General features: G+C 35.7%; 1 protein-coding gene across 1 annotated transcript in view; it reads right to left on the bottom strand.

Annotated features, from left to right (window-relative positions):
• Positions 1-12,968, bottom strand: part of LOC150098111 (cytosolic carboxypeptidase 1-like) — a 551,906-nt gene that overhangs the window by 473,957 nt on the left and 64,981 nt on the right. Inside the window, exon 3 of the mRNA XM_090406686.1 lies at positions 1,865-1,972. Coding sequence (XP_090262812.1) covers positions 1,865-1,972 — 108 coding nt within the window. The remainder of the gene's footprint in view (positions 1-1,864; positions 1,973-12,968) is intronic.

Below are 12,968 nucleotides of genomic sequence, written 5' to 3' on the forward strand. Positions count from 1 at the left end.
GGTTATTTATCCATTTAACCCCTACATGATTTATTATTTGGACTCTAGGTATACAGTCAGCCATTGCCTCATGCAAATACTTTTTACCGCCTCCCATGCACTATCAACATCCAGCCCTTGCAGTTTTACATGCCATGGCACTGAACCAATCAAACTCTAAGCTTCTCATACTTACCAACCCAATAATTCCACATGTACCCTGTCTTAATTGTAAATTCCACACCTTTAGCCACCTCCCAAGTCAAGACCCTATGATTACTCTCACCAATTGGTGGCAACGTGGTCATATTCGTTACAGTCAAATTCTCAGATGCAATTACTAGGTCAAGAACTCCTGGTATTTTCCATTACATGCTGTCCCAGATAGTTATCCCTTAATAACTGCATAAAATCCAATTCCTTCCTCCCATGTGGCCTCTCCTCCTTCCAATCAATGTTACCATAGTTGAAATCCCCCATAATAATTACCCTCCTTCCACTCATTGCTTCTATTTGCTTATGCATACTATCTCCACCATCTATTCCATCACCTGGTCTATAGCAGCACCCAACTGTATATTTTGTTCTGCATCTCAATCTCACACCAAATAGCCTCATATGTGCTCTTTTCTCTATCCTGCAGTTACACTTCTATTCTCCTTGGCTGTAGCTCATCAGCTATCATCAATAACACTCCCCCCCCCCCTTTGTATTCTCCCTGTCATTCCTGAACACACCATACCTCTCACATTCAATCCCACTAGCAATATCATCTTCTGTCAGCCATGTTTCACTGATGCCAATGACCTGTTTCCTGAAAGTACCAATCAAGGCCAAAAATGCTTCCTTCTCCTTCTCGTTCCTAATACTTCTGGCATTAGTATACATGAATTTCATGTATACTAATGAAAATATAGTATACATGAAATAAACATGAAAATATATTTGGATATTTCTAGAAGTTAAACGTTAATTCAAAATTATGTTCACACTACTGCGTTAATTTTCTGCAGTTATCAATTATATGTTCATCACAACTGATATCATTGAAAATTATGGTTTTCACAACGAAAAATTCATTTACTCCCAAAGGTACTAACATTACTATGAGAATGACAGTATTGCATGCATAATGCTTGCAATTATGGTCATGCTAATATCTTTAACGTATATTATAAAATAAAATGCTTCACTAATTATTTACTTTTAGTGAAGGGGAAAAAAATGCAATATATATTTTTTTTAATTTTAGAACACATATCAAATATGTAACAACACGAACATTCACTGACCTTGCAGCCAACATGTGCCTCCATGGATACATTAACATTTTTAATATATACTATCAAATTAAACACCTCATAAAACTAATCAATTTGCAATTATTTTCATTTTCTTTGGACTAATTATCATTTGTTGCAACTGAAATTATTTTTAAGCCCTGTCCTGAAGGGCTCAATCAGTTGCTTGAAGCATGCCTCTGGCATTTGTTTCAAACAGTTGTTCTATTAGTGCAATATCTACAGGTGCTTTTAAGCATTTTGTAGGAATATATAAAGAGTGACATTTTATGCCAATGGGTATGACCAGTCACAAATACTGATTTGCATAAGAGCCTATCTTGTAATTTTAAAGCTCAGTATGAAAAACTGAAAATTACAGGAAAGTAGTATAAGAAAATTGTACTTAATTAGTACAATTTTCTTATACTTAGAATGGGTTAAAAATTGAAGTCTCATGCTTAAATAAAAAATAATAATAATAATAACCAGGTGTGGGGAGAGGGAGGAAGGGAGAGAGAGAAACACATATTCAAAACATTAAATCAAAGAAACTGTGATAATTCTTTTTTAAATAATTTACTTTTTATATTCTGCCTTCTCACCTTGAATGGTGACAGCTGACATCAGCCTGGAAGTAAGAATTCTTAGAGAATCTAGGCAAACTTGTGTGCAGCAACCAGGCTCTCTCTGCAATTCAGACTGTATCCTTTCTACAGAATCACGTACTGTGGTAAGGCCCTCTTCACTAGGGCTACATGCATAGTACAGGCAATAACAGCAAGACAAATCAAAACAATCTAGTCATGAAGGTTTAGTATATATAGATTAAGCTGCATATAAGCTATTAATGAAGCATTAATAAGATTATTAAGCCCAAACATTATTTGCCACAATAATTATTTATGCACATGAACTGGAGTGTAATGAAACAGGGAAGGCAAAATTTCACTTCATTTTATAAATATATGAATTAAAAAAAAAAAAAAATCCCGAATGTGTTATGATTATTGTACCAAAATTTCTTCATAAATTCCAAATATTTAACCAGTCGATTGGAAAAGCTGAGCATTTACTAAATATCAAAGCTGAGAATATCACTAAATTTACATGTCAAAATAATTATCATTAAAATTAATACATATTGCTACATAAACATTATTATAATGTTTATTTGCAGTTATTTATGAGCAGTTAATGAGGGAAAGGCATATTCTGCCAATATTTTTGGATTTTGCAAAAGCACTTGACAGGGTGCCACATGATCAGGCCCGGCTGGTAGCGTGTACATCTTTTAGGCGCCATAGAAGAAAAGGCACCTAAAAGATGTCAAAAATTATAAGATAAGAGTTTAAACGAACAACAAATGGTACAGAATGATACACATAATTGTGAATATACGTCGTCTTCCGTTCGGGCCCCTTTAGCTCTTCTGGAAACGAACAAATAAATTCTGAAATTGTATCCTGGACCCAATTATATCACTATCATTTTTTATTAAAATTTATGAAAATATATCTAAAATAGTTCTTCTTTATTTTTTGATGTATCATAAATCAACTTATGATTAATTGTTGAGTTCCATATAAAAAAAATTTGTATAAGCAGGACTAATCCGTAGGCAACATTATACTGTAAAGCGGTTTTCATTTGTTTTTCATTTCCTATTCGTTTTATTCACACTTTATTCAAAAAAACATTTTTGGAAAGGTACCGAACATTAATTACACACACAAATAAAATACTAGGCGCTGGCACTGCACATGATAACCTGATATTTAAGTTGCAGCATATGGGTTTAGATGTCAGGCTAGCCAACTGGATTCAGGATTGGCTATCTGATAGGTATCAGAGAGTTGTGTATGGTGGGGCAATATCAAGGAGGCAGAAAGTTACAAGTGGGGATCCCACAGGGCTCGGTACCAGAACCAGTATTGTTTAACCTTCATATCAATGCCACTGTCAGTGGATTGCGGGGGGGATATTCACTTGTTTGCGGATGATGTGAAGCTAGGAAGGGTTATTAGTAACAGTGCAGATGCAGTAGTTCTGCAACAGGATTTGAATAAACTGGACAAATGAATGGGGACTTCAGTTTAATGCAGCAAAATGTAAAGTCTGGGATATATCGATGGGAGGCAGCATACTCTGTTGGAGGTGCTATACTGGAGGAAGTCAGGGAGACAAGAGATCTGAGGGTGATGATTGCTAGAAACCTGAAATTATGGGAACATATTGCAAAAGGTAGTGAAGGTAACCCAGAGGATTGCTGCAATACTGAGAGGGATGCTGACCTGCAGAGATAAAAGAGTTGTCATTCCATTGACAGTGCTTTTGACCTGGCTTTTCAATGAAAGTCTGGCTGCGGGAAAGGCGCCAATGGAATGGAAGGAAGGTAAGATAGTGCCATTGCATAAGGGTGGTAGCAGACTGGAAGTATCTAATTATAGGCCATTAGTAGTTAGTAAGATCCTGGAGAAAGTAGTGAAGGACCGTATACAGTATTGGGCAGATAAGAGTAATGTCATCTGTGAGAGTCAACATGGATTTGTGAAGGGGTGCTCTTGTTTTAGCAATATGCTAGTCTTTTATGATAAAGTTACAAGAGCATTACATGAGGAAAAGGCATATACTACCATTTTCTTAGACTTAGCAAAGGCATTTGACAGGGTGCTACATGATAAGTTGATATTTAAGTTGCAGCACATGGATCTGGATGTCAGATTGGTCAAATGGATTCAGGATTGGCTGTCCGATAGGTATCAGAGAGTTGTGTATGGTGGGACAGTTTCAAGGAAACAGAGGGTTACAAGTGAGGTCCCACAGGGCTCAGTACTGGGACTTATATTGTTTAACCTTCATATCAATGACATTGTCAGTGGATTGCAAGGGGATATTCAGTTGTTTGCAGATGATGCTAAGCTGGGAAGGAGTATTAGTAATAGTGCAGATGTGGCAGCCCTGCAAGAGGATTTGAATAAGCTAGATAGATGGGCAAATGAATGGGGTCCCAGTTTAATGCAGCAAAATGTAAGGTCTTGAGGTTTGGGAAACATCGATGGGACACTGCATACTCTATGAGAGGAGTTATACTGGAGGAAGTAGGGGAGACAAGAGATCTGGGATTGATGATTGATAGAAACCTGAAATTTAGGGGACATATTACAAAGGTGGTGAAGGTAACACAGAGGATTGCTGCAATAATGAGAAGGACGCAGAGATAAAAGAGTTATCATTCGTTGTATAAGACCCCTGATCAGACCACACTTAGACTATTGTTCTCAGATTTGGTCCCCAGGATTTGAAGGGGAAAAATTAACTGTGGAAAGGGTACAAAGGTAGATAACAAAGATGGTTTCAGGACTGTACAATGATAGTTATGATGATCGGCTGAGGGAATGTGGACTACAGAGTTTGGTGGATAGAAGAAGGAGAGGTGATATGATTGAGACTTTTAAACTGTTGAGAGGTGGTTACAGGGTTGACACTGGGGAGTTCTTTCATTTGGTTGAACAGTGGGAAGGAGTGATGACAAGGCCATCCCTGGAAGTTACGAAAGGAATCTGTGAGCAAGAGGGTGAGGAGTGGTTTCTTTGCATGGAGAGTGGTTGAACCATGGAATGCATTGCCTGATGGAGTGGTAAGAGCGAGAACGGTCAACGAGATTAAGGAGTGATATGATAGACTTTGTGTTTATTGGGGGGGGGAGACCTCCCCTCGATGAGTCTTGATAGACTTTGTGTTTCTTAGGAAGGACCTCCCATGATGAGTCTTTTGACTCCATGGAGGTCTGAATAATAATAATAATTGTATAAAGCCCTGATCAGACCACACTTGGACTATTGTTCTCAAATTTGGTCCCTAGGATTTGAAGGGGATAAATTAAACTGTGGAAAGGTACAGAGGCAGATAACAAAAATGGTTTCAGGACTATACAATGTTGGTTATGAGGATCAGCTGAGAAAATGTGGACTGCAGAGTTTGATATGATATGTGTTATGATATGTGTGATATGATTGAGACTTTTAAACTGTTGAGAGGTAGTTACAGAGTTGACACTGGGGAGTTCTTTTGCTTGGTGGAACAGGGGGAAGGAGCAAGGACAAGGTGCCATCCTTAGAAGTTACAAAAGGAAGCTGTGAGCAAGAAGGTGAGGAGTGGTTTCTCTGAATGGAGGGTGATTGAACAGTGGAATGAATTGCATGATAGAGTGGTGAGAGCACAAATGGTCAACAAGTTCGAGTGGTATAATAGACTGTGTTTTCTAGGAAGGACCTTTCACGATGAATCTTTTGACTACATGGAGGCCTGAATCAATAATAATAATAATAATAAACATTATTATACCAAAGGAGAGAAAAAGCAGAAGATGGAGATTTTTTTCAAGAATCTGCTAAAACCTTTTAAGCTAAATTATTATTTTTTTTTTAATCTAAGGAAATATTTGCAAACTAGTGTGATTTATATATGTTAAAAAATTTCTTTGAGATGATAAAGAATATTCTAATTCACTTGTAACATGTATTTGAATAGGTATAAGGAACAATTCAGATAAACTTCAAATTTCATTTTCAACACTGGAAGTTTTTCCCACTTGGTTAGACTAAAATAAATTTAGTTTAATCCTTTATCCAAGTGTAAGCAAACAAAGTTTATGCCTGAAGTATCTTCAGGTGCTTAAACTTAGATAAAGGATTAAATTTAATTTATTATATTCATTTTCAACATTAGACACCAATATATGTCAGCCAGTTCGGCCGAGTGGTTAGCATATCTGCTCTCCAGTCAAAAGGCTGCGGGTTTGAATCCCACTGTGGGTATGGATGTTTGTAATTGTCTGTGAAAATACTAATAGTGGTGGTGGTACGCGGTAGAGGGCGTTAGTGTAGTTGCTGTTTGTTGTAGTTGGTGGATTGAGTGGTAGAGACAGCTGTAGAGTAGGTGTCCTACCTCGATGAGTCTTTGGACTCCCTGGAAGTGTCACATAATAATAATAATAATAATAATACATGAGTAGTCGAATGAGTGAATGAATGAGAAAATGAGAAAACTGATCGATCCAAATATCACTTTGCATATGACTGGGAAGTGTGGGAAGCAAAAAATTTTCCATGAAGCCAGTTCTTTAGATGTGCAACCAAAAGAAAAATCCTAAAATTCTGAGGTTTTGAGTTTAAATGGACAATAGTTAATATTTCAAATCACATAATCAGAAATCACCATCTCAACACAGGCCTGAACTTCACAAAAGTGCCCAGGTTCACTAACAAAATTAATTATATGTTTTACCTAAAGCAGTTTCACAAACTGGGTGTTGTTTTAGAGCCACAAAAGTTCAGATTTTATTCTATTTTTTTGCCTCTATACAGTTTTTTTTTTTTTTTTTTTTTTTTGTGAACTTAATACATGGAAAACAGCACTGACAGGTGAACAAAATCATTCTTCACTTATTTGGATTTACACTTACACTGAAAAAATATTTGCAAATATAGAATGCACTCGTTCATAGGTGATTTTTCATCGAGCACAGAGGTCAGAACACTTCAGACTATAACTCAACTTCAAATCATACTTATTGGCATTTTCAGCACCAGTCAATATTAAAAACTAAACAGAGAGACCAGCCAGTTAGCTGAAGATAAAATGCAACTGTGTTTATCAACAAACATCCAAACATGTCTCCTCAAATCTCTGCAAATGTTCTTTCTATCTTGTTTGGATCTCTCATTTTTTTTTTCTGTGGTACAGATATCATATTTAACCTCCATTCTAATAGAGAATGGAGCTAAATGTGATGTTTTTGTCACATATTACTGTGACAATAACAGTAATACTATGTACATATTATTACTGGAGTATCTTCACACAGTTTTAAGACTCACAGTATGCTATCATCCCTCTCCTTAAACTAATTTACTGACAATGCACTCGATGCTTTTTGACAACCATTCCAGTCCTTCACCAAAAAACAATCCTCAAACTCTTATCCAACATCCCAGATGACCACTCACACTCACTCTCTCTCTCTCTCTCCCACCCCTTGTCATGCATTGAAAATTTTTTTTCTGCTCTTTTTAATAAAATCTCTTTAATAACTTATATTATCAATAGACCTTCGCAGTCAGATAATTCATTCAAACAAAATGCCCATCAAACAGCAGCGTAGTGTCTTTTACTGTTTCTACACTCAGACAAATTCCAGATATCTCAACATCCTCTAGATATCTTTTGAGATGGGCCTTACCATCCCATACATTCAAGGTACATCTGAAAAGATATCTACAGTGTTTAATATTAATAAACATCATATTTAAACTCTTATGCACCCTATTTAAACCTTTTGTCAAATTGGCAGTTCTCATCTGTTCACCTGGGAACAAACTCTCTTCTTTATCATCACACCCAGGAGTTTATGAAGTGCCCTGTTCTTGTGACTAGGCTTACTATGGACAGACTGAAATAACTCTTGATATCTGCCTTGGTGAGAATAAAAAATACATCTGGCACTATCATTATGGCAAGTTGGGTCTAGCAAACCATTTCTTGGATACCCATTCGCACAGGATCAATTGGAAGAAAACAAGTGGAACAGAGAAGTCATTATAAGTCAGAGAGATTGTTTTTGGAATCAACAGAAAGCTCAGAATCAATCAAGCTTTAAAACACACTTCAAACTTCAACAAGTAAGAGGGTGGTCTGAAAAGTTCTCAGCCCTCGACCATAGATGGCAACACTATTGGCACGATTTTTTTTTCTGAGTTGGTACATCTATCATAAGCATTCATGTGAAATTGCAAGTCATTCTATCAAGTAGTTTGTTTTATATAGCTGTCTGAAGCAAAAGTGTTGTCTGTATCCCTTGAAATGGATAAAATTGAATATCGTCCAGTTATACAATTCTTTGTAAAAGAAGGTTTAACACCAAAAGAAATTCATTTGAAGTTCATAAAAGTTTATGGGCACTCTTCTCCTTTGTTTTCAACAATTAAAAAATGGGCTGCAGAGTTTATGGCCATACCAGCCTTGAAGATGATCCACGTGAAGGATGTCCAAAAAGCGTAGCAACACCAGAAATCATTGATCAAGTGCACGATATGGTATTGGATGACCAGCAAGTCAAAGTGTGTGAAATTTCTGAGACTATAGGCATTTCAAAAGAACGTGTAGGATACATTTTGCATGAAGAATTACAAATAAAAAAGCTTTGCACAAGATGGGTGCCACGCTTGCTAACAGCAAATCAAAAATGCACTTGCATGAAAATCTCTCAACAGTGCTTGGAGCATTTTAACAAGAATAAAACAAGAAGAGCATTTTAACAAGAATGATTTTGTGTGTCAATTTATTACTATGGATGAGACTTGGATTCACCATTACACACCAAAATCCAAACAGCTGTCAAAACAGTGGACAGAAGCTGGTTGTTCAGCGCCAAAGAAGACAAAGTCGGTTCCATCAGCAGGAAAGAGTAAATACCGGGGAATATTATTCCGATCTTTTAACCAGACTAAACAAAAAAATTCATGAAAAAAGACCTGGTTTACAGAAGAAAAAAATCTCTTTCATCAGGACAATGCACCTGCCCACGAAAGTGTTTTGGCAATGGGAAAATTAAGGGATCTGCACTATAAATTGTTGGAACATCCACCCTATTCCCCAGATTTGGCTCCCTCTGACTTCTACTCTTCCCAAAACTAAAAATCTTCCTTACTGGTCAACGTTTTTCTTCGAATCAAGAGGTGATTGCAGCTATAAAGGGGTATTATGCAGATCTTACTGAGAACCACTACAGGGAAGGGATAATGGTGCTGGAGCATCGCTGGAATAAATGTATCAGTCTTAAGGGAGATTATGTTGAAAAATAAAAATAATTTTGAAATTATAAATTCGTTTTTTCATTGTTAGGCCAAGAACTTTTCAGACCACTCTTGTAGAGCTGTATAAATTTACCAGAAATCTGGGAGACAGTCACTTTAAGATCTAATTAATACTTGTTTTCTCTCTTTTTCAACATAAATGTTGCCTAATTAGGACCTTAGTTCCTTGTGTTGTCAGTTACAATTGTTTAAACTAGTCCCACTGTTATACCAAATTGCTGTTGTTTCGCATACTGTGACAAACTGTTTCTGTGCTTTGGAAATGCTGGATATAATACCAGCAAAATATCAGTAAATAAGTTAATATTAATTATTTTCTTATCATTCTGTGTTGTCATCATAATGCAAAAATAAATTAGCATGTAATGCGAACACATAAGCCTTTCCATGCATATGGATAGGAAGATATATATACAAGATAAAATATACTACTCTCTCTCTCTCTGATACCTACATCTATCCTCCTATCCATGTCTCCAGCTTCAAATCTTTTCTTTTCCTGTTTGCTTTACATAATAGCCTTCTGTGACGTATCCTGTCAAGTAACTTTCCCAAGTTAGCAATATCATAGTATAGCACTTGTCTAACTTATTTGCCACTTTATTATAAGATCTCACTATGCTTTGTGAAGGGGAAATCTTCTATTCACTAATTCCTAAATTCCAATCTTAACTAGTGCTACAGTGACAATAAATATACCACTCCAGAAGTTTCTCAAGACCTGTTGGACCTACTACTACCAAATTTCACATGGCTACTCTATTTGGAAAAGGAACAGACCTATCAAAAACTATACATGAACCCAAAACTTGGATCACTGAAATATATTAATCTACAGGCTGAACAGTTCCCAATAATCTAATGCTCCATAACATTATCAATAACTCCATACATTTAGATAAAATCACAATAAAAGGTCCGAAAGCAATTTTTGTTCATATTTAGAACAATACATGCATCCTAGATAGTGTGCAACATTATGAGTTGACAAAGGTAGCTTGTTTCAACTGTTCCCACTTTGCATGTGAGGTTGCAAAAGATACTTCATAATATTCAGTCATCGAATGCTTACATCTGGTATGGTATAATATGAACTAAAACAGGAATACAATTTCTTGTTAAATATAATATACTAAAACTGGGGGGGGGGAGGAAACAGCATAGGAGATATGAAGTTGAATATTAAGTCGAAATTAATGTCACTATCATGTCAAAGCATAAAATTAAAAATGGAACATTAGCAAAACCTGATTTGATTATAACCACCAGATCTCTATTATGGAGTCGAGGCTAATCATGGGAAGTCCACACTATCAAAACATGATACTCTTCAGAACATGTTGACTTGTTCAATGTTTCTGCACACACCAGACACTCTCAGGTAATGCACTGAATTCAACCACACAGGGAAGTGAGAGGTATGTTTTTTGGTTGGTGGCAAGCAAAAAAATATCTTCCTTATTTCCATGTTTTATTAGAACACACATCCTCCTGCTAGTAAATAATCTCTTCTGCATTAATCTGTATTATACCTATAATACCATACTAATCTTCAGAGAATCTAAGTTTTGAATCCAATTTGGATATCCCAGTCCTCACTTAATTCTCAAACACTTTATTTTCACAAATTCAAATACATAGACCAGCCTATAATTTGAAGCCACAGTCTTGAGAAGTGGAATAAGTGTAATATCTTTCTACTCTTTTGAGACACTTGCTTCTTAAAGCAGCGTATGAAAGGTGTCATTAATTCAAACTCCTTAATGCACAGTGATATATTATGAAGGGCTATCACATTACTGCTCATTCACTACTAGATCCTCTTCACTCAAGCTTTCTACAATACCACACTCAGAACAAAATACCTTAAGAAACAAATACCTTACTTAAGTAATTCAACTATAGTCAGGGTTTAAAAAATTTTGTGCTGGCTCACAAGTCAGAAGTTAGCTTGAGGATACTCTACCAGGTTCACCTAACCTATCACAGTTACATGTTTAATTCCAAATCTGATCCATTTATAAGCTTCTGTTAATTCTATGGCTAAATTTTAGCCTCAATAACTAGTTACCAGTGTTGAAGCAAATATATTAACTACTCATATATTAGAATGTTCATCATGATGTCTGTGAAGAAAAAAATTCATGGTTTTCATAAGTGATACACTGTACTATCGACAGAGTGTAGCATAGAGGCAGCCTGCCTCACGGCGCCACTTAATAAAGGTGCTTGTCCAGCCATATTGCAGGAGGCGGCGTATTACAGCAACAAGCTATTTCACAAATATATGGCATTTAGTTTAGTTGATGTGCTAATATTTTAATAATAAAAAAATTATAGCCATACATACTAAAACTAAACATTTTAGAACCCACTTATTAGATCAATGTTTCTCAAAGTGTGGTACGCATACCCCCGGGAATACGTGAAAGGTCTTCTGAAAGGTCGGGGGGGGGGGGGGGGGGTTACATGGAATCATTATTAAGAAGAAAAAAAGAATTAATTTAAACATTAACTAATTTAAATTAATTTAAACTCCTACTCAAATTGCAAGTTACTATTGTCCCAATGTGAACATCGGCACTATAGTAATTCATTCCCTGTGGTAACCAACGCGGCCTCCACAACAGCTACTACACTGCAGATGCAGGAAAAACAAGTAGTTTTATTATGTCATTAAATAAGGTACAGAGACATTTGCAGGCTGCGTAATATATTTCTCAACAAAGAATGCAATTAGAGACAACTGGGATAAAAACGGCACTAGCTAACGAATCACGTGACATGTCCCCTCCGACAGAAACTACCATAGAGACTCAAGCAAAATCATATGTTGCACTGGCAACAATGGAAATTTTCTAAAAATTGTAGAACATTTTGCATTGTTCAATGAAATTATGAAGCAACATCTTGATACTATAACTAAAAACAAACAAAAACGTTGTCAAATTCATTATTTGGGTCCTGAAATACAAAATTACTTAATTCAAATTATGACAGAGAAAATAAGAAATAAAATAATAAGTGATATTAAAAAAGTCAAATACTATTCCATTCTTCTAGACTGCACACCAGATGCCAGTCATACTGAACAAATGACTGTTTATAATAAGATACATTTGCTCAGAAACAGGGAAAATATGTAAAAAACTCATGGGTATTTTGGGAAATTCATGATAAAACAAGACTTGGGTTGACTGATAAATTTATAAAAAAATTAGAACAATTGAATATCAATACAGAAGACGTGTAAACAGAATTATGATAATGGCGCTAACATGAAGGGACAAGAAAAAGGTGTACAAACCAACATTTTAAATATAAATTCCCATGCATTTTATGTTCCTTGTAGTGCTCATTCTCTCAATCATGTTGTTAATGATGCAACTAAAAGTACAGTTGACGCTGTATCATTTTTTTGGAATAATTCAACATGACAATAAAGGGTGTGTCTGATACTTGATGGGAAGCTCAAATTGCAACAATTAAATCAATTCAATTTCAATTCTGCGAAATCTATGATGCACTCAAGGAAATATACGAAAATCCTCAATCAACAGGTTCAACCAGAAATGAAACAAAATACACTGCTCATGACCTTGTTGAAAAAATCACTTCGTTCTAATTTATTTGCAGCATAATTATTTGGTATGACATTCTATCATTAACAAACCCAGTGAGTAAAATGTTGCAAAGAGTAAATTTTAATACTTGCCATGCCTTAGAGCAGTTTGACACCATCCTGAAATTTTTAACCGATAATAGGAAAAACGGATTTCAACAAATGAAAACAACTTTAGCTGAAATTGCAGAAAAACTTGATGTACCACTG

This window comes from Typopeltis vanoorti, chromosome 16 (assembly GCF_054136105.1).
Source record: "Typopeltis vanoorti isolate ZY-2024b chromosome 16, IOZ_Tvanoo_1.0, whole genome shotgun sequence".
Lineage (NCBI taxonomy): Eukaryota > Metazoa > Arthropoda > Arachnida > Uropygi > Thelyphonidae > Typopeltis > Typopeltis vanoorti.